Raw genomic sequence first — 23,280 nt, 5'->3', positions numbered from 1 at the left:
TATTATTGTTTGGAATTTGGCGTGTGAGGTCAAATTTTCTATTCTTAAGGTCTCAGTATCGTCTTGTGTCCAGTGTATCTGAATGCGTATCTTAGTTTCCTTATTAGATGCATTGACCTCGTGGGTAGCATATAGTGCCATTTCCACTCTTTCATAGTTTTTTTGTCACAGTTGTTTTATGACTACTAATGAGACTGTATAGATGTGCGCTTCTGTCATGGACTTTATTTGTGGTCTTCATAGCATCGTGGATTGCATAAAGTTCTACAGAAAGCGGATCCAGGTGCTTTGATTCGTATTCAAATTATAGCGCATAATAAAATTAAAATCACGCATTCTGCACTGGAGATAAGAAAATATTTGTCTAAGTGAAAGGGCACTGGCGTATACTACCGGTTCGCACATACCATGACTGCCAGTTTCAATTATGCAACTGGTGAAAAAAGCGTACTCAGTTTACTTTTATCCGCGCCGGTACGTTCAGCTCTGTGTGTGTCAGGCTAGCAGCTGCTTCCTTTCTTGATGGAGGAAATTGATGCTGTGCTGGAATCTTGTAGAATATGACGATCGCCAGGGCCCGAAAGAGTGGCATACTCCGCACCTGCTAACTTGGCCAGGAGGCTAGCCGGTACCTTTTGAATACTTCCAACAAGTAATGGTGTGCTGGCACAGTTCCTAAAAAATGGAAGACTAGTCGTATGGTTCTACTTCTGAAACCAGGATTACCACTCTACATTGCCTCATACCGGTCAATTACAATCGCCAGCTGCGTCGACAATGTCAAGGAAATAATATTACTAGCACACGTTGTGTGATAGCTGGAGCAATACCAACTTTATCCATATTTTATATCTGGGTTTCCCCATTGCCGCTCCTACATCGACATTGTGGTTCACCTCGTAACATCTGTGCAGCAACAAAATGTTTTGAAAAGATTGAGAGTCGCTTTGTATTTGGACATCAAAGGCGCTCACGAAAAAGTAAGCTGACAGGCCATTTTGGACGCTCATGCAGCTGCTGAAATCGGAGGCTGCATGTTCAGCTGGATACGCGGCCACCTATCAAAGAGGTCCCTTTTCGTCTAGACTGAGGCATCTTTACATAGAAGTTCGCGCAGAGCTCCCAAGGGTGGAGTGTTTATCCCGGCTCCCTTCAACCTAAATTTCGCAGGCCTCATAGACGTATTGCCACAATTAGCTCAAATCTCCATTTGGGCATCCAGTGGGACCAGTCCCCAAGTTCGCGCGATGATTCTAAAAGCGTCAACGATATTGACATTGTACCTTCGTCTGCAGGGCCTAGATATTTCGACCGATAAGTGTTCCTTTGAGGCATTTACACAGAAAACAATCTCAATTTACTCTATACAATACATAATGACAAAGGCATTCCGTATGAGAGAAGCCATCGCTTCCTTCGAGTTGTCATTCATCGAAATTTGTCATGGAGTCCCAATCTCAAGCAAATGAGAAGCAGACTTACAGCCATTGCCCAAGTTCTCTCCTTCCTGAATGGAAAGTTCTGGAGCGTACCAGAGCACTCGATGCTTCAGTTGTACCCGCCACTATTTCTGGGCTCCATGCGGTACAACTCCCCCATATTTACTAAATTTAGAAAAACAAACCTCAGGGCCTTTCAAAGTCTGCAAGCTGAAGCTCTTCGTCTATGCCTTGGACTTTCTAAATGTGTCTACAGCAGCGACAGTTTTTGTCACCCGAGAACATCCTGATACTACACATATTGTTTTTGACACATGAGAACACATATTCGGCACTTATCAAGGGACTCCCGTCACCACCCAGTAATCTCCTGTAATTAGGCCAAGCACAGCATCGTACCTATATCCTTTCGCAGTTCAACCTTGCCGCAAGACCATGCTCCCGCTTATAGAGTTTGCACGAAGCTCGTATATAAATTTATATTTCTGTAATTGCAAGAAAAGTCTGAATGTGATTATCTGCTCTTAAACAAATAGCGTTGAATTATTCGCATTCTAAACATCAACATCGTTAACATGTCTACACAGATGGCTCAGTTAATTCAATCAGTCCCACGAGGTCTGTGGTATAATGCCGGCCAAGTCAGCTTTAAAAAAGATTAAGACGTCTTACCTTAATTCCGCTGTTCCTGAACTCGTTGCCTTACGCGCTGCAGTAGAATTGATTTGTCAAGAACGTTCACATGACTGCACCGTGTTCACAGATTCTAAAGCAGCCCTTCAATACCTAAATGCTGCACTACGCCGCGGGTCCTTTGAACAACTCGTCGGAGAGATTCGCTAGCTTAATCATGGCTGTATATCGAAAGGTCACGATATTAGTTTTCTGTGGCGGCCGGGACACTGCGGACACTGCAGGACATGGCTGACAGGACACAAGCTGCCCGCTCTGCAGAAAACGACGGACTTCCAGTAAAAATCTCCATATCGAGGGTTGAATTCAGCACGTGTGCTTCGCTCTTTGGTCCTGCAGACCACACTTTCAGCGTGTAACACGGGGAATTCTCACAATAGCCGTCTCTGGGTACTGGACTTGGACTGCGCTTTTCCCTTCCTCATCAAGATATCGCATCGGGAAGTAACGTAGCTGTGCCGTTTAAGGCTCGATGTTGCTTTCACCAAGAAATATATGCTTTCCGGATTGGAACAGCTGACAGCCCTACCTGTAAAAGCTGTGGCTGTGACGAGACAGTTGAACATCTCCTGTGTGAATGCCCTGTATTTGCGAATGAGACATAAGTTGCGTTGTGCGTTGGACCGCCTCGATTCTTGCCCTTTAACGGCGTATAAGATACTTGCTCCGTGGCTACGACAGTCGACTGTCCTCAAAGCATACAGGACAGTAAGGGCACTGCTTAGTTACCTGGCAGCCACCAGCTTTAGTGACAAATTGTGACTACTCCACGTCCCTTTTCTCTTCTCCTTTAATCTCTTTATCCCCCTTCTACAGTGCACGCTAGCTAACAGGAAGCCTTTCTGGTTAACATCCTTTATTTTCCTCCTCTTCCCTATCTATACTTTATCACATTGGTGATACGGTTGCCAGAGCCTATTGAAGTTTCTTGGAGCTAGGTGCAGCCAGAAAAACTCATATTCAGCTAGTGTTTTTCATTGGCTGGCAAATCTAAACGTTAGTAGTATTGAAATATGCCTTAAATTATAATTAAAAACAATATTGTTACGTGATAGTCACGAGGTCGTTTGCATAGATGAGAAGATAGGCGTTATAGCATGGGATCAACTCTTTATTGGGCTGAGGTGTGCCCGCAAAAGAACTACCAACTCGGTGGCGCCGACAGAGGCAGACGTGCTCGCTGGTCGTTGGACTAAGAATGGTCGTTGCATTCGTCAGCGCTCAATTTAAAGTGGGCGAAAAACCTTCTAGATAACCGGCCAAAGCAATCTAGAAACGTCTTGAAGCAGTTGTAATTCGTTGGGATCACTCGAGAAAATGGGCGTATCTCGCGCTACAAGGAAATGGATAAAGCCGCGCTTTCCGACAGCGAACATGAACCAACAAAGAATACACTATCGATGTTAGCGCGGCAATAACAGTATTAAGGTCGCATGCTGGTGGCTGCTGAAAAGTAACAAATAAAGAATGTAGTGATTCGCAGCAGCATACGAAGTTGCGAAAGAAAACAAACTTTTATCGGTGCCCTATTCCACTGCGTCGGAAAATGCTGCGGGGCATGAGGGCGAGGGTGTGCAGGTTTAGAAAATTCCTCTCCATTGCCGGAATAAGTTACCGTGGAGTATAGTGTTCGTTCTCATGTTTGTCCTGTTTGCAGTGCTCACAAAGGACCAAGTGCTTGCACAAGCCGTTTTGTTCTTCATCGCCGGATACGACACGACGACGAACGCGATGTCCATGACCGTCTACTATCTTGCGCAAAACAAGACCATCCAGGCTCGACTGATAGCAGAAATCGAGGATACTCTGCGCAAGCACGTACGTAGCCGCACTCTACGAGAAACCGAGCTTAGCTATGGTCTCAGATATACCCATAATAGGAATTGTTGCGCTCATAAATTTTATCACGTCCCTGTATAAAAGGACACTTTTTTCTTGATTCGTCGTGACCTCAAGTAAGAGTTTTTACACGCGAGTGTGCGTGTACCTCTGCTCTCACTTGTGCACGAAGTGGTGGAAACCTAGGCAAGATAAGTGGGCGTCAAATGCCCTCAGAACTAAACTCCATGCATAAATTCGGCGTACATCACGCTATGAGTGCAAAGCTCCGATAGAGTGATGGCAGTCAGAGGTGAGGTCAACAAAGCTTGAGGTGATAATAACGGCTATTGGTCTGCATTCGGCGTTGGTCTTAGGTTATGCAGCAACGCCCTATACTTGCAACTGCACAACTCAATCAAACGCTGATGCCTTCTAAAAGGTGTCGCTCCTTGTCATCGGTTGTAACTCGTGTTCGGACAGCGCCAAGCTATGGTAAAAGTCGTTACGTTTCAAACAGAACCTCATAAAATGAGTTCTGCTCACCTTTGTCTTCCTGGTCTATTATAGAACTGGAAACTTCCAACCGCAGTGGAAATCACATAATTTTTTTTTTTCAGAAAGAAAAGAACATGGATCTATTTGTGAGACTAAGAGAACTGAAATGAAATTGCAATAAGCCTTGGTGATTTCCCAACCCTATACTATGCTGGATGCTTTGGTGCTATTGGCCTCGAGTGCCAGCAGATCGCCACCTTGCGGCTCAGCGGCGAAACCTACTCAGTGTGGATGAGTTTTCGCGCCGCGTGCAAGCCCGCAGTGATTTACGCGCGTGCACGCGGCGTGTACAGGAGTGTTTTTGTTTGTTTCGCGGTTCCTGTGCGCTTTTGCTCACCTATATGCCTTTTGCAAAAGAAATATGAACAGTCTATAACCCCACGCTTCATTAAAAAAAATATGTACTTGTCCGTATCGAGCATGTCATGCTTGGATAAGGACATCATCCATCGCGGTCTTCGGCGATTGAGATCCTTTGACATGCAATGTCTCAATCGAAGGGGTACTGTCGTTGCCGCCGTGTGAAAGCAAAACTGGTCGCTGCCGTCAATATAAGTTAATGCAAATGCTCAGAAATCACATATTCCCGTTTCTGTTTGGAATACCGCAGCTACTAAAACATATGCCACCGCAGACTGCTTCATATAGCAGAATGCAGTTTGAACAGGCCACTCTATGCCTACTATGCCTTCTGTATGCACGATAGAGTTGTGTGAGTACTTTTTTTTTTTTTGCTTTTAAACCTCCGTCGCGGTGTCTCGGGCGCTTGACTGCTAATTTCGATAACGGGGGATTCAATCACAACAGTTTCGACAGGCGCTCCTCTGCTGTATGATTTGACTGCACAATAAACAATCCGACGTGGTAAATGTGGTGTTAATAATTAAAAAAAAGCGACACCAAAACCAGCCTCTGCAACATCCGTCATAGCCGATGCCGCTTTCATGCGTTGAACCCGGGCCAATATGCATTTCTTTTCTTTTGTTGTTGAAGGCTTTTGTGCATCCGTAAAATTTTTAGTGAGCACATTTTGCTTTAGAGAAATGCTCGAATGTTTGGGAAACATATTTCCTGCACCGAATTGTTACCCTAAATATTACATAATACACCTAGATTAATGTACTTTACTGGTAGCCTATTATAATCATTTTAATCCCTTTTCGTGCAAGTGCTGTCTTTCTAGCAAACTCGTCGTTTCTGACAAGGGGAGTAAAACAGCGTCATGTGGGCTTAAATATCAGTGTTTAGGTCGGGAATAAATACAGTTTTATGGTCGCATGATAAGGTGACCATTTCTTTTGGAATAGTTTTATATCCGGCATCGGTTTCGGAAGCAACCTTAATATTTTTCTTCGCATAAGATTTAGTCACTGCTAAATAATTAGTGATAAAGAAATTTTCAGCCTGTAAAATTGCTTCCCAGAACATGACAGTGCCCATGCGCAGTTTATAACGATGTCTTCGTAGCGAGTAAATCGTAGCTTGCACTTTAACGTTACTGAAAATTAATCGCTGGTTATTGTAAATTCGGTCAAGTGTGCAAAAATTCTCTCACACGGCGAAATTTGTTGGCATTGCAAAACAAAATAATTACACTACTACTTTACCGTTGTATATTAACATCACACACATCAGAAATCCCTTATACTTTCCTCGCTTTCAGGAAATCCTTTACAGTTAGTGGCGCATGCACTAATACACTATTACATTCTATGACAGTGGCCGGAAAAAGGATCTAGGCAAATTCAATCCACTTAGCGCTGTACACGTGGCTTTCCTGTGCGGCGAGATTTCCTGTATAGTGTCGGCATGATCTCATTTTTGGGGAATACTTGTGCGTGGTTGTCTGGACCAAAGTTGATGTGCACTCAGTCTAAAGCAACTCGCCATGCAGTGCGCTGCCAGTGCTACATTTAACCTGCTTAATCCTTGAGTCAAGTACGGTATAATGAACCAGGCTTTCTCGATTCAATCTAAAGTACTACAGGTCAGAGCACGAACCTTGTATCTGCGTGGGTTTGGCACTAAATTCGCCGGTCTCACTCGCATGAGACACGCGCAAACTGTTTAAAAGTCGATAAGAAAAACAAAGTTGTCATTAGGCAGGCCCAAGCATTAGGCGCGTGAGCGCGGTGCAGCGCAAGAAACGTGCAAAGTAAATCTAGAAGACTGGTAGTTGCGTGCTTTGTTTTCCTAAAATCCGCTCTTCTGCTGAATTGGCGAAATCCTTGGATTTTTTTCGGCAATATTGCAGAAATACTGCAGAAGAAAAACATATGTTGTGGTGCAGAGAGATAATGATAATCCGTTTTTATCGCCAACAAACCCGCCGTAAACTCGGAAGCAGACCTAAGCAGCGTGCGTTTCTGCGAGCGCCGCCGGCTGCCGATCCACACTACCGGAGTGACAGTGGCGCCACCTCTAGGTCGATCTCGCGGCGAATAACAAGATGTAAAAGGTTTCGGCCACAAGATGGCATATTTGGCATTCTAGCTTTGAGGAAGTACACGTCTAACGGATTAAATATTGCGTCGTTCGATTGAAATAAAGTTCCGGAGGGCATGCTATGGGAGTAGCCGATGTATTCTGTGAAGGGGGTGCACCGAGCAGAATAAGACAATCAGTAAAAGCTTATGTTCTCAAACAATCTAATGGACATTTTTTTTTTTTTTACAAAAGTTCAGCCAAAATATTTTGTTTGCAGAACTCTTACTACAATTTGTCGGCTGAACAAAATTTTGATTTGGTGGGGCGTATATTTGGCGCAAACCTTTCAAAGAAGCTCCAAAAAAGGCGAAAAGCTGGACTCGTCACGAGTCTGGCTCGTTCATGCCCACTAGGAAATTAATTTTGCCCTTGGTACTAGAGCAAAGATTGCTTTCTTTTCTTGCAAAGTCTGAATAACACGGTTGGTATTAGCGCTAGTAAGTATCTGTCTTATTCCTTTTCTCGTTTTATTCTTTGCGAGCACCTCTGAAAAATTACCTTCTGATTTGAATGTGTAACACCTCTTGATATATTTGCTCCACAGGATGAAATCACTTACGAAGTCATAATGGGGCTTGAATACCTTGACGCCGTTCTTATGGAAACTCTTCGGATCAATCCATCTGTGCACATGTAAGTATTTGAAAGAAAAATATTTACAGATTTTTGCGCTAAGCAGCTGCCCTTTAGATTTACAATTAATATTTAGCAGCATTAGACGTTCCTGCATCCGTACGGAAATTCAGGGGTTGTTTAGCTTGGGGCTTATTAATTATTGCTATACGCTACCACGGCCAGCCGCGGGTTTGCATGTTTTAATTAGACTTTCCGTGGTCCTGCTTCATTTCAATGGGAAAAAAGGTTGGGGGCCACCCACGTCTTTATTACGCTATAAACCAGAGGAGTTGATTAAGGACCTGAAGAGGACGTCGCGATGGTGGTGCTGACATATGCCATTAGTTAACGTCAGCCCAGCAAATATCTCCGGCCAATATATAATGATTCACTATCCTGCCAGGTACATACAGAACAAATTTAAGCACTTAAATATAAGTCCAGGGGCTCGGCATGTTGCCTAGCTTGAGCGATAAACGTTACGGCATGAAAAGAATTTGTTTGCCTGTAATAACTTCTGATTATATATATATATATATATATATATATATATATATATATATATATATATATATATATATATATATATATATATATATATATATATATATATATATATGTCTAAACATCTGATGTTTTGTCTCTGCACTGCCGCAGTTTCTCAGCTGTCATGGCGCTTGACTATCACTCTAAAAAAAGCCCTTTTGGGGACCAACTGGTTTGCCACAACCATTATTCCTTTTGGGGACCAACTATAAGGGGATAAACACTTAGTCTCCAAAGGACGAACTGTAGGAGGAGGAACGGTTGCTCCTTGCAGATTCTCCCCGAGAGACTAACAATTGATCCTAGAAAATGATCCTAAGAACGACAAGTATTCCTCTTTTAAACATGTACTGTTGGTCTACAAAATGATCTGTGGGAGCGCAAATATTACTTCCCTCAGGATTAACTGGTAATCCTCAGAAATGATTCTGGATGGCAAATATTAGTGCCTCAAGATTAACTGTCGATCCATATGAACGAATTTAAAAGGATTAACTATTGAACCACTGAGACCAACCTTTTATCCACTCTCGCCCGCCGCAGACATGCTAGCTCGGATTGACTGTGCTTTGATCACCGCTGCATGAACGGGTGCAAGAATGTAAAACCGGACAGTTCAACTGCAGTTTGTGAACTTCTTATTTATTTCAAATAGCTATTTATCGAAAATAGCCTCTTGGCCCAGTTGACAATGTCAACGAGAGTGGAACTGGACATCAATGAAAAAAGTTCGGGAGAGAAGAACAAGGGTATATTACACTGTTAGTGATGAAGCTAAATGATGCTGACAATGCATAAATTACACTATAAAATACTAACAATAGCAAAAAAAAACAATGACCATAAGTAGCAAACTATTTGATTCCAGAAGCACAGGACAAGGTGGGATTAAGAAAATAACATCAATTACTTTTAGGATATAGCATAAGGCAGCATCCGCAATGGAAGCAAAAAAAGTAAGCAAATATGAAGTTGCGTTCAACTCGTAACGTCATCGCCGGTAAGCCAAAGTACGCAATTTAACATCCAAAGCATGTGGCTAAAATTATTTATTGAGAATAAACCGTTGTTGTACAGTACACTTAGCTTGTTTTTGAAGTCTTTGACATCGTCGGGAACCACCAGCGTACCAGGCAGGCAGTTCCACTCCGATACTGTTTCAGCTATAATTGAATATTAGATCCAATTCAAAAATGAGGTATTCCCACTATACAAAAGTTATGGATACGTGATGCGACATATGTGAGCCGCGTGATAAGTGAATTTTTCAAGGTTGGATTATTGGGATAAATAAAAACAAAAATTGGAGGACGCTTAAGCTTCGCCTCCAAGAGTGGGATGCGATAGCGTTATTGCACCTCGTCGAGAAAACTTATTAAACGCAAGGGTATTGGGGCATCCTCGCACCGGTACCCGCGCGGCCCGAAGGGGAGAAGCGGCTGAGCGAAGATAGTGATCTAAAGAAAGGAAAGACGCTTGATTCTACAACCCGTGAGGGTGCACGGCGAAAGGTCAGGGGCGAGTGGCGCGCCACGTGTCGGGGCAGCGCCGCACATTGCGATGAGGGGTTCTTCTGTGTTTGCCGCAAGATGGCTCTGCATGTGCGCAGAGCGGAGAAGAAATGTAGCGGAAACGTTCTTCGCTACTCGTGTAACTGCGACTTCTGTAAGTAACATGCTCATAATTACCGATATACACCGCAGTATAACGTTCTACGGCACGTTTCTAAGGCAACACCGCATTCACTAGAAGCGCTTTTGTACCGCTTTCAAGCATCGAACACGCATTTTCAAAGGGATAGCCACGCCAGATTAGATCGAATTTATGTCTCTGTTGAACTGGCTTCATTGTGCACAGAGTATGACGTTAAGCCCGTAAGCTTCAGTGACCATTGCTTAGTAATTGGAACATTTGGCAGGAAACAGCGGAAGTCACGATTTAACTGGCACCTGTGGAAATTTAACGTGAAGCTTTTAGAGGACGACAGTTTCGTAAGAGACAACGAAAGAACTCGATAAATTACTTTCGACGCAGGCCGAAAGCTATATAGTTGAGTGGGAGGAGCTAAAGCAGAGAGTAAAGCTTTTAGCTATCAAAACTGCAAGTGCAATTCGATATGAGAAAAAAAGAAAAGAGAAAGAAATGCACGAGGAGCTTGAGTTTTTGCTTAGCATGGATAGTGTCCAGCCGGGAAGATATGCACAAGAAATAAAAGCCTTGAAACGACAACTTGAAAACATTGACACTGAAAAGTATAAGGCAGCAGTGATAAGAGCAAGGTCGGAAAAATTTTGGGCGGGGGAGACGCCAACTAAGCGAGCGCTGTCAGATGAGAAACGGCACGCGTATCAAAAGGAAATACGGCAAATTGACAACCGAGGTGCTGTAACTAGTGACTCTGCTACTATCAAAAATACCTTTATAGAACACTACAATGAATTGCTTGGCCGTAAACGCGAAGTCAAAAATGGCTTTCAGGCAGAATTTTTGCGCCAAATGCCAAAGCTCGATGAGGATGTTAAAACGCGTCTAGAACGACCCATAAGTTTGACAGAAATAGAAAGTGCGATAGACGACCTTCCAATGGGAAAGTCGCCAGGACCTGACGGGCTTGGCGCTGCTTTCTACAAAGCAATTAAAGATTACACAGCCCAGATTTTGCTTAAAGTGCTAGATGAGTCATACGAACGTAAGCAGGTCCCACCTTCGTTTTCTACCTCGCACATTGTTTTGATTCCGAAGTATGATGAGCCAGGAAAACGCCTGTTGGTGGGTTCTTATCGGCCGATAAGCCTCACCAACGTGGATTACAAAATATACATGAAAGTGCTGGCGAAAAGGCTTCAAAGTGTAATACCGAGTCTGGTTGGGCCACACCAGACGTGCGGCATTAAAGGTCGAAGCATCGCAACTAATGTGCACGTGGTACGAACTGTTTTGGAGTGTTGTGACGCGATTGGATCTCGAGTGGCAATGATACAGCTGGATCTCGCCAAAGCATTCGATCGCGTTTCGCACGATGCCTTGTTCGAAGTATTGACACACTCAAACATAGGGCGAGTGATTGAGGAAGGTGTTCGAATGGTGTATGCGAACTGCACGACACGGATAATTGTGAGTGGAGAGCTCACTGACAGCATTCGTGTGCTGTCGTCAGTGAGGCAAGGCTGCCCCCTGTCACCCCTACTGTTTGCGGCCTATCTCGAGCCTCTCTGCCGGTCTATCATAAACAATGAACGTATAACTGGTTTTATGCTGCAGTCAGCACAGGTCAAAATGCTGGCATATGCAGATGACATCGCTGTATTCTGTTCAAGCAGAGAAAGCATTCAAGAAGTTACTGCCCTTGTTGAAAAATTCTGCCGACAGACAGGCTGTGAAGTAAATTGGGAAAAAAGTGCCGGATTCTGGCATGGAGACTGGGATGTTACGCCTGAATACTTTTCTCGTTTGCAATGGTCAAAATTGCCGACCCAGTATTTAGGCGTGCCGCTTGAATCGTACCGAGATCCCACCCCTTTCTGGGCTGGCCAAGCAGAGAGAGCGAGAGAGAAAGCTGATTCATGGCAGGGCAAGCCGTTGTCAATGTTCTCATGCGCTTATGTGTGCAATGTTTTCCTTGTGGCAAAGATATGGTACGTAATGAATGTGCTTTCGGCGACGCGTGTTAGCATTCAAAAAATTCATCGTGTCTTTGCCGTTTTCATGTGGGCATCAACATGGGAAAAATGCAGCAGAACCAACCTCTTTCTTCCTGTTAAGGCGGGGGGCTTGGGCCTTGTGCATCTCTTTTTGCGACAGGTTGTCTCGCGTTTTTTTTTCCTTCGTGATCAAAACGACAAATTCTTGAGGACGGTCTAAAAGTACGACTGTGTAAAATGCTTCCAGAATACGTTGTCTGTTCTGGTGAGAATATGAGTGGCGCTTTAAAAGGGTACATGCGCGAAGTTGTCTTGTCTTTCAGAATGTTGCATGCGCGTTTTTCAATGGAATACTTGAGCAAAGTGTGTAAGAAGAAGCTGTACAAAGATCTTCTGGATGTGATGATACCGTTGCCGATTTACCGTGCACCACACCGTGGAGGCCCCGGACAGGATGTCTTAAAGCGTGTGAAAAAGATGCCAGTTAGGCCTTCAGTTAAAACGTTTTTCTTTCAGCTACATTCCAACACGTTACCTGTTAAAACCTGGTTACATGAAAGAGGCTTATTCGTTCCCTGGACAACAGACTGTCTCCTTTGCAAAAAACCAGAGACAATCGAGCACGTCTTTCTGGATTGCTGGGACCCAGTCTTTCACTGGGATGTTCTCCAGAGAACACTAAAGAAAGACCTTCCGTTAGATCCGTATGGCATACGGTTCCTTCCAGTCGAGAGTGAGGGTATTCCTTTTGATTTAGTCATGGTCTTGGGCCTCCACAGCCTGTGGAAAACAAGGATGCAAGTGCAACATGCAGATGTCAATACGCGTTCTGTACGCGAGAACTTTATCGAGAGTGTGCTGCTCCTTAGAGAAACGTATCGGGTGCTTTCTGATCCACCTGACTGGATCAGTGTGCTCGATGAACTGGCTGTCCTCAAAAAATTTTAAACCTTTCGTGACAGCCGAAGTCTGGTTGTTGCGAGTTTTACCATTATTGTGGATCTTTTTTGAATTGATGTGAACTCAAAACAGGCAATAAAGAAAAAAAAAAACTCGTGGCTGAGTGGTAGCGTCACCGTCTCACACTCCGGGGACCCTGGTTCGATTCCCACCCAGCCCATCTTGGAAGCTGCTTTTTATTTAAGAAGTACATGTTTATTTTTGAAGTGTATGCCAGGATTTATCGCTCACGGCTAACGTCGCCGATGACACCGGCTTTTCGGCGACACGAGCTCCTTAACGCTACCGCGTTAGAGATATTATCGGGAGATGCTCCAGCGTCGCGATAAAAATGCTAGCGACACTCTGGCTTTCGTGAGTGTTATACGCTCAATAACCAACCATACTCCCTGAGAATAAAAAGTTATTAACACAAGCTTTGCGCCATGCGCACAACCTCTGTTGCCTGAAGGCCGCTGCACAGACACATAAGTGAAAACATCCACGTTTCCTGTTCCCGAAGCTCGTGCCTACATCATTGCTCGAAAAAATGCCAGAAAAAAGCTTTATGTAGCTATGTGGTTAACGCTACGAGTGCACGCCAGCCACTTCACAGTTACATGCTACGCGCATGTATGAGCGTCCACTTGAAGCAATGCATGGCTCATGCGCTTGAATAACACAGCACGTGGTCATAGAAAGTGCTCACCAAGTATAATAAACATGCAGTATACCCATCGCAATTTAGGTACGCATGGTTCGAGGCTGAAGTCACTGCACCTCCATGACGCGCCGAGCCTCCATATCGTCTCTCCAACTCAGAAAACAAAATGGCGCGGCGACACAAACAAGTGAACCTTCGACTGAAAAAAGGCGCCAAAATGGCCTAGGTGCAGCGGCTGCAACTTCGCAGGGCTGTCCCGACATAGGATATGTGACTATCCTATGTCACAAATCCATATCCTATGTCACATATCCATATGTCACATATAGGTCATTTTCGCCTCAGAACCAATTTTTCTGTTGAAAAGATCACCCCCCCCCCCCCCCCCCTTTGTTGCCTTTTTTGTGCCGCAGCACGGCCAAATGCAGGAGCGCCCTGGGCCAATCAGGATCATACGCACTATAATGGGTAATTGTGCTCCTACGCACCTCCCACAACGGGGTACAATAATAGACACTTGTGCACCCGCACTCGCCTATTCGTGGCGCGAAGGGCACGACGGAACACAATTACCTTTTTTAGTGGGCATTACAATGAATAGGTCAGGGTTTCCTTTCTCGTGCTGCAAACATGGAATGCACGTTTTGTCAATCGAGCCAGAAACTCTGTACCCGAAACGCGCAACAAGAGAGGCGGGAAGAGAGACGGGGGATAGGCCAAGGATCAAGTGAACAGTTCATCTTCCCGTTCCTCCTCTCAATAGTCTTTTTCGAGCCAGGACGAATCATTAGTCCTCTGAATTTGCACACGGCACGCTTCTCGCCGCAGTTGCTCTTCTCGCGGAGTAACGGCTCGATTTGAGGGCCAATGTGGACGGTACTTCCCCCTTCAGCCGGTTGTTTCTTAGACTGTACAGCACTGAGACGCGGTATCAAGTCACGGCCGCCATGGCTACTTTTCGATTAAGGCAATAAGCAATGCGCCTATGTACGGTGCGCTGTCAGTGCACGTTAAAAAAAAAAAAGGAACTCATGATTGAAATTTCTGCAGTCTCCACAACGTTGTCCCTCGTAGCCGTTATTTGAGCGCCAGCGGACTTGATTCACGTTTGTAAAGCAAGCTGCTGTGTCTGTATATATATTTCATATGCCTTCTCCCACATCGTCACCCATCATGACCTTCTTTCTTCTCTCCTTCCCCTTCCCCAGTGCAGAGTAGCAGGCCAGATTTGAATTATTCGGGCCAACCTCTCTGCCTTTTCCTTTCAATAAATCCATCTATCTATCTCGTAGTGTGAGTCGCTTTGGGACTCTAAACTATGTATATAAACCGAACAAACGCGGCTGAGATTTGATCGCGGCCGCGGCAATCGCTTTTCGATGGTGGTGAAAAGCAAAGCGCCTGTGTTCTGTGGTATGTTAGTACAGGCTAAAGAATACCAGATATTCGAAATTTTCGGCACCCTCAACTATGGCGTCTCTCATAGCTTGAGTCACTTTGGGGACGTTAAACACCCCAAAAGAATCCCAATGAACCAACCAAATCAACCCTCTTCCTCTCAGCCCTTGGGTCTATGAATAAGCCCTTGGGTCCATTGGGTCTATGAATAAGCCTTCCAAAATTGCTATTTGTTTTACCACCTTCAGTCAGTGATTCTGTTCTTATGAACAAAATTTCCGCTCTTAACAGTTCAAACATTTATAGAATTATTGGACTTGTCGCTTCATGCCTACAATTTTATCTTGCTTCGTCAGCTTTGGCCATTCTTTTGGTCTCGTTAACATACTCCGCACATTTATGCGGTGAAGTCTATCCTTGACCTTTTAAGCGTCCTATGCTTGAACATCGTTGAAGCGCGCACTAACTCAACATCTGTGTGATGGTCTTTGTCAATATTTTTCTGTCAAACGCAAAATGTCTGCCCTTCCTCATGCTCAAGTAATACCGCATTACCTGATGGTGTCTCGCTATTACGCTGTCATGGCGATGGATGCCCCACAGTGTGAAAAAAGCAGGTATCGAAGTTTTCTCTCTATTCGTCAATTGGTCATTCTCACTTGGTAGGCCTGGCTAAACCTGAATTAATTTCATTGGAATTTCAGCAGTGGTGCTGACATTGCCTTATTTAGTTTTTTTAAAAATTTTCTCGTATTCATTATAACTGTCCTCTTTACCCGCGACTGCGGAATCACAAGTACTACGCGTACTCGTTTTTGGCACTATCATCTATGTGATTAGCACGGTTACTTAGGTAGCGGATCAGAGCGGAGCTCATTTTAAAGAGACTGCTCATGCCTTGGCGAAGGCACCTATTTAAGGCTCAGTCATTGCTCTTCCCCAGACCTGCGCATATGTTGGGGTGGCGAATTACGCAGGTATATGTTTCCATAGCAATTTGCAGCCTTTCATCTGCCAGCTTACTAGCACGTGTTGTTCCCTCAGGGCAGTTTAAAAAGGCGATCCCTCCATCTATAGTTTTCTTTCACACGGCTTGGTTGTAGCAGGCCTCGAGTAAACTTCTATCTCCGTCGATCTGGTCTGACGGTCTACCCATAGAGCCCGTTTTGTCACAAACTCAAAATATTGATCACTTTTATGTTTTCACTGTGCACTGTGCCACCTTTCTGTACGGAACGGCTCAGTCTCACTTTGTCAGCTGGGGATGTTCTTTCCATCCGCATTTTTACGCTTGGACACAGCAGCAGATATGTCCCGTACTTCATAAAGATCTTTCGTTTTTAGACCAAATGCTTCCATTCTGTCTCATGTCTGAATGTTCACCTAGCTTTGTTGAAGCTGAAAACTTCCAGTGTAATCGATACTCAAAATACACTGCATGTATTCCTCATCTCGTATTGAGTTTTCTATTTGATCAACCGATGTGTTCAAAGTTTATATCAGCTATTTGCGCTTTCCCCTTTTATTTTATGAATTATAAATTTTTGAGCAGTTTTCAATCGCCGCCTGTTTTTGGTCAGTCCTTCGTAGTAGGTGCGCGCTATGTTTCATTGAGGACAAGAACAACGCACGACATGAGTACAAAGCTTCGATTTAACGAACACCTATAAATGTTTCTGCATTGCCTACCTATCGCCGGCATTGCCTAGACATTCCATTTCCTCTCTATAGTCAATACCATAGAGTACTCGATGACCATCTGATAGGACTCAGTGCTATCGCAGCCACGCCAAAGACTTATACCAAACCTGGTATTTTTGTATAAAAGGCTGTATCTTGGAACAATCTCACAATAAAGTACCAACTTTCCGATATAGGGCAATTAGCTACACTTTCCTACGCAAGAAACACAGTTGTGTGTATACTACTTCAATGTCCCTTTCACGCCGTCAGCAGATCTGAATGGCTACTAATGTTTTTGTTTGTTTTATCATTTTTATTCGGAAATAATGTTATTCGCCCAAGAAATAACGATGTGAAAGTATGCGCTTGGAACAAGATGCATACGGTGAAAAATTAACTTTTCATTTGTGTTTTTCTTTACAGGACATACAGAACCTGCCTTCAGAGTACTACTGTTGGAAAAATTTCTGTCGATGAAGGAACACTCGTTAGAATTCCTATTTACTCCCTTCATCATGACGAAAAGTATTTCCCCAATCCTGAGATCTTTGACCCGGAAAGGTAAGTACAGTGGAAAGTAGATAGTGAGGGGGTTCCCATAAATGCCTTGAATTGGACTACTTGATTGGCCATGGCGAAGTCAAGACAATAGTACGACTTCATTGGGTAAAGGAAAGGTGAATGTAGGGAAGTTGCTCAGGAGGTGCGTCTGATATCATGAAGATTTCGCGCCACAAAGGCCCACGCCAGGCCTCGGGATTTGGCGTCAAGACAGTCGCTAGCCCTTAAGGCCCAACTCCAACGACGTATCCTAGGCGTCGGCGCTCAGCGTCGGCGCTGTCAGCGCCTTGCCACAGTGGGCGTCAAAGCGGTGCGCATCTCCATGGGACTCGGCGCTGGCACAATTGGCGATCACTGCTGACGCTTGTATTCGCGCTGGTGCGTTGTTGCAGTTTTAATAGTCACTCAATAATTTCTGCTTTAATTTAGACATGGAACTTAATTACAGTTTACACTTTATACTTCTGCACAAATTAACGTATACATCTTCCACATTTTTCTCGGCTTTTCAATACAGTCTGCGACGCCATCGACGCAACATCAATTTCTCCCGTTTTCCGCGACCGTAGCAGAGACGAGTTTTTTTAGTTTTGTTCCTCCACGGCTGAGATCAACCGATGGGCGGCGAAGGGTTTTGCCATCACGACCACGTGCGACGGTGCAAAACGATGACAAAAAAAAGTAAAAAGAAAAAGCACGCGAAGACTCGGCGCGAGCGAAAATTCAAAATTCAGAGGTCGTGGCCACCCTGTCCTCTTATTGGTGTACGGCGCCTAGACGCGCGCCAATGAGAGACCTACGCGGGTGAGCAGCTCGGCGCCTGCGTGAACGCTGACGCCGAAATCTAGCACGGACAGATCTCGAGTCGACGCTCCGCTCAAGTTTGCTGGCGTCTCGTACCGTGCTCATGCTCAAACCGGTTTCTGTATACGTCAACAGCGCCGACGCTGAGCGCCGACGCCCAGGATATGTCGTTGGAGTTGGGCCTTTAGTTGGTCGATCGTATCGTCGTGTGAGGTGAGAGGTTGTCCGAAGGCTCCAGGCTCATGATAAAAAAACAACGCTCCAGAAAACAGTGAGAAGTGGCAAAAAAAGCGATAAGAGCAACGACAGTGTCTCGTCTCTATTTTTTCCGATGCCTTTTTCCGCCGCGGAGCCGGCGATATGTCTCTCAGGGCGTGAGTTCATAAACAAACCTGTGCGGATCTGAATGATACGAAGAAGCAAGTTGGTGCGCGCCGTGTGGCGGAGCAAGTTCCTGCGAGCTTGCGGCGCTCACTACAACTATCGCCAACATATCAGCACACCTCTGGAACGGGACCGTAGAGTCATTGCCGCTGTTGGTGTCTTTCCCTCAAGCCACACACACACACACATATATATATATAAATATATATATATATATATATATATATATATATATATATATATATATATATATATATTGTCACGGTGTTGGCGACTGGGGCTAGATTAACAGAGCCGGTACAGGTAGAATCACACGGTCCAAGGTTTAGATACGTCCTGCGAGTCCGGAGCCGATTCACTTCAACGTCGTCTTTCACTCTGAGCGCCCCCTGGCATTCCTCCCTCCTTAAGCGTAACGCACACAGTTACACGTGCACACAAGCGTACAAAAGCAACCTCCCCCCTCAAAAAAAGTTTGTAGATGTAGTTTGTCAGTCACCGTGCAAAGTACGGCTTCAGCCGCAAGACATGAACTGTCTCTGGACGAGGTAGCCGACGGCCTGTGTGCTCTGATCCATCCGGGAGCACCTCGTAATTGACGTTACTGATGCGTCGCACGATTTTATACGGTCCGAAGTAGCGGCAAATTAGCTTGTCTGAAAGGCCGCGGCGTCGAACAGGAGTCCACACCCACACCTGGTCCCCGGTGTTGTAGGAAGCTTGTCTGTGGCGGAGGTTGTACCGGCGTGAATCCCTGTCCTGTTGCTGGGTGATGTGGACGCGTGCTAGTTGGCGTGCTTGCTCAGCATCTTGGGCAAACTGCTCGGCGTCAGAACAAATTTCGGTATCTGTTTGGTAAGGGAGCATTGCGTCCAGCATCGTCCGAACCTCCCTGCCGTAAACGAGGCGAAACGGCGTGAAACGTGTAGTCTCTTGGACTGCCGTATTGTATGCGAACGTCACATATGGTACGATCGCATCCCAAGTCTTGTGCTGGGCGTCGACGTACATCGCCAGCATATCCGCGATGGTCTTATTAAGCCTTTCCGTCAACCCATTGGTCTGCGGATGGTAAGCAGTAGCTTTTCGATGCGCCGTACCACTGAGATGAAAGACTTCGGCCATCATTGTTGAAGTAAAGGCAGTCCCTCTATCAGTAATAATACAGGTAGGAGCACCGTGCCGTAGTATGATCTGGTGTACAAAGAAATGGGCAACTTCAGACGCTGTACCACTAGGTAACGCTTTGGTCTCGGCATAGCGAGTCAGATAGTCTGTGGCGATGATTATCCAACGGTTGCCACCAGAGGACCGAGGGAAAGGACCGAGAAGGTCCATGCCGACTTGATCAAATGGTGCTCGTGGTGGTATTATGGGCATGAGGAGGCCCGCAGGCTTTGATTGCGGAACCTTCCGACGCTGACATTGCCGACAGCTCTTGACATAGCGCTTAACAACAGTGGCAAGGTTGGGCCAGTAGAATGTCTGTCGTATCCTAGCAAGTGTGCGAGAATAGCCCAAGTGGCCAGATGTTGGTTCATCGTGGCACGCGGAAAGGATTTCCTCTCTCAGAGCTGTGGGTACCACGAGGAGGTAGGTTCTTGACTCGGATCTAGAGTTCTGCTTATAAAGCACACCACCTCTCAGGCAGAAAGTTGAGAGGCTCCGAGAAAAGCACTTAGGTATGGTGGCTGGCTGACCTTCTAAATAATCAATCAGTGCTCGTAAATCTGGATCTGCACGCTGTTGATGTGACATATCTGAAGCATCAACAGCTCCGAGGAAACTGTCAGCGTCATCCGTGTCTGGTGGAGCGAGCTCGACAGGCGCGCGGGAGAGCGTGTCAGCATCTTCATGCTTATGTCCGGACTTATAAACAATAGTGAGATCGAACTCCTGTAGGCGAAGGCTCCATCGCGCTAGGCGGCCGCATGGGTCACGCAGGTTGGCCAGCCAACACAAAGAATGGTGGTCAGTGACAACTTTAAATGGGCGACCATAAAGATAGGGGCGAAATTTCGCAGCCGCCCAAATAATGGCGAGGCATTCCTTTTCAGTAGTTGAATAGTTCGTCTCGGCGCGGGATAAAGTACGGCTGGCATAGGCGATGACTCGTTCAACACCCTCTTGACGTTGCACGAGAACCACCCCAAGGCCAATGTTACTGGCGTCGGTGTGTATTTCTGTCTCCCCCTGCTCATCGAAATGGGCTAGAACAGGCGGCGATTGGAGACGGAGACGCAGCTCGGCAAAAGCAGCTTCTTGTTTGTGCGTCCAAACAAAAGGGGTGTCTCCCCGGGTGAGCTGAGTCAGCGGTTCAGCGAGATCAGCGAATTTATCGATAAAACGCCGGTAGTAACTGCACAAGCCGAGAAATCGGCGAACAGCTTTCTTGTCACGTGGAATCGGAAATTCCGCAACAGCAGCAATCTTGTCAGGGTCGGGCTTCACGCCGGCGGCGCTGACGACATGGCCGAGAAATTTAAGCTCTCGGTAGCCAAAGTGGCATTTCTGTGGCTTAAGTGTCAAGTTAGCGGATCGAAGGGCTTCGAGTACTGACCGCAGGCGCTGAAGATGTTGTGCAAATGATTCTGCGAAGACCACCACGTCATCTAGGTAGGCTAGACAACACTGCCATTTAAGGCCGGCGAGGACAGTGTCCATCATCCGCTGAAATGTGGCCGGCGCGGAACACAGGCCGAAAGGTAGAACTTTAAATTCGTAAAGGCCGTCGGGTGTGACGAAGGCCGTCTTCTCACGATCTCGCTCATCGACCTCAATCTGCCAGTAGTCACTTTTTAGATCGATGGATGAAAAATACTTTGCACGCCGAAGGCGGTCGAGAGAGTCGTCAATCCGCGGCAAGGGGTAGACATCCTTCTTGGTTACGGCGTTCAGTTTGCGGTAATCGACGCAAAAAAGGAACGTGCCGTCTTTCTTTTTAACTAGAACGACCGGGGAGGACCACGGGCTATTGGAAGGCTGGATAACTTCATCTTCGAGCATTTCCTTAACTTGTGACCTAATAACTTCGCGCTCGGTCGAAGAGACGCGGTAGGGGTGCTGGCGGATTGGGCGCACATTATCGAACGTCACGATCTGGTGCTTGGCGATGGGAGTTTGATTCACTTTTGACGACGATGCAAAACACTCTTTGAATTCGAGTAACAATGAAAACAGCTGGTCGCGCTGGCTGACCGATAGCTCTGAGCTGACATCGAGATTGTCGAGAGATGTGGGCGGTGGCACGGTTTCTGCTGACAAGCACTCGGAGACATCAGATATGCGTTCGGCGAAAGCTACGGAAGTGTCACGAAAAAGGTGCCGATACTCGTGCGAAAAATTTGTAACAAGTACCTTGGACTGACCACGGTGAAGATGTATCAAACTGCGGGCCACGCAGACTCCTTGTGTCAACAGTAACGATACGTTAGTTTCGGCTATTGCGTCACCATCGTTAAGGGCATTGCATTTGACATTAACGAAGGTGCTGGTTCGGGGTGGCAGAGTGACACTGTCCTCATAAACTCGAAGCACATTGAGTGGTCGCTTTGCACCGCTGAGGGCCACTGCTTTTTCAGTAGAAAACGAGACCTTAGAATTCCGGAGGTCAATAATTGCGCCATATTAACGAAGGAAATCTACGCCCAGAATCAGGTCACGCGAACAGCTTTTCAGAACAAGGCAGCTTACCACAAATGTTGATTCTTGAATTTGAACTCTGGCCGTGCACATGCCCAGAGGAGTAATCAGATGACCACCCGCGGTGCAAACGTTTGTGCCAGCCCACGGAGTCAAAACCTTCTTGAGAACTGCGGCAAACTGGCTGCTCAAAATAGAATAATCAGCGCCAGTATCCAACAGAGCCCGAACATGGCGACCATCCAGTACTACGGGTATGTCCAACGAAATCTGCTCGCGAATGTCAGGCTTCTGGGTCTTTGAGTGCTCTGCGTCGATGTACGCGGTCTGCTTCACCTGCAATTCGTCGTCGTTGCAGGTGCTTTGTTGCGTCATGTGTCCCACCGGCAATTCGTCGTCGTTGCGGGTGCGTGGTTGCGTCGTTTGTTCCACCGGCAATTCGTCGTCGTTGCGGGTGCGTCGTTTCGTCGTCGGTTCCACCGGCAATTCGTCGTGGTTGCAGGTGCGTCGTGGTGGCGTCGAGGTGGCGGTATGATCGGTAACCGCGGACTTTTCCAATGTCGATGCGTAGTCTTTCCGTGTCCGCATCAATGGGGGGTCTCCCGCGCCGCGATGTCCAGCGAGCCTACCCCCGAAGGTCGCTGGTTTCAGTTTTCCCTCTGGGGACTGGGCGAGCGGCCCTGCGCTGCCCATGAACTCGTAGCAGATGGCGACGGGCGAGACCTGGGTGACGGTGATCTAGATGGTCGCAGACGAGACGGAACGATCCGGCGCTGATCATTGACGAAATCTTCAACGGCTCGAGGCCGTTCGCCGTAGCGAGGCCGCGGAGAATCAGCGGAAAACCCTTCGAGACCTAGTCGACGGTAGGGACAGCGCCGATAGACATGACCCGGTTCGCCGCAGTGAAAGCATAGCGGCCGTCGGTCGGGGGTACGCCACTCGTCTGCTTTCCGTGTAGGCGGTCGAGAATCTGTGACGTACTGGATCACGGGGGCTGCTGTTTTCGGCCCAGCTACGTTCGGAGGAATCAGGGACGGCGACGAGGGTGGATAGTATTGCAGCACCTGGGAGTATGTAGGGCGGTGACACTCTGGTGGTGTAGGAGGAGGAGTAGGGCCAGGTTCACCGATTGGAAATGGAGGCCGGAGCGCTTGCTGCACCTCGTCGCGGACAACGCTGGCGATGGAGGAAGGAGCTGGTTGAGGTGTGCCATACATCAGTCGGAGTTCGTCGCGCACAACGGAACGTATGAGCTCCCGTAGCGCCGATGTGTCCATGCTATGCGATGGGAACTCAGCAGAGACGGAGGCGGCGTGGATGGTGGGATCCCGTGCCGAAGCTCGCTGCAGAAGCACTTTCTCAATAGTGGATGTTTCAGCAAAGAATTCTGCAACAGTTTTCGGCG

The 23,280-nt window shown here is 46.5% G+C and overlaps 1 protein-coding gene across 1 annotated transcript in view; it reads left to right on the top strand.

Moving 5' to 3' along the window:
• Positions 1-23,280, top strand: part of LOC146195996 (cytochrome P450 3A16-like) — a 60,998-nt gene that overhangs the window by 29,546 nt on the left and 8,172 nt on the right. The window contains exons 10-12 of the mRNA XM_084596315.1: positions 3,790-3,950; positions 7,540-7,628; positions 16,905-17,042. Coding sequence (XP_084452441.1) covers positions 3,790-3,950; positions 7,540-7,628; positions 16,905-17,042 — 388 coding nt within the window. The remainder of the gene's footprint in view (positions 1-3,789; positions 3,951-7,539; positions 7,629-16,904; positions 17,043-23,280) is intronic.

Source organism: Amblyomma maculatum, chromosome 3 (assembly GCF_055883805.1).
Source record: "Amblyomma maculatum isolate TAMU_Amacu chromosome 3, ASM5588380v1, whole genome shotgun sequence".
Lineage (NCBI taxonomy): Eukaryota > Metazoa > Arthropoda > Arachnida > Ixodida > Ixodidae > Amblyomma > Amblyomma maculatum.
This window is presented reverse-complemented; position numbering and strand designations above follow the sequence as displayed.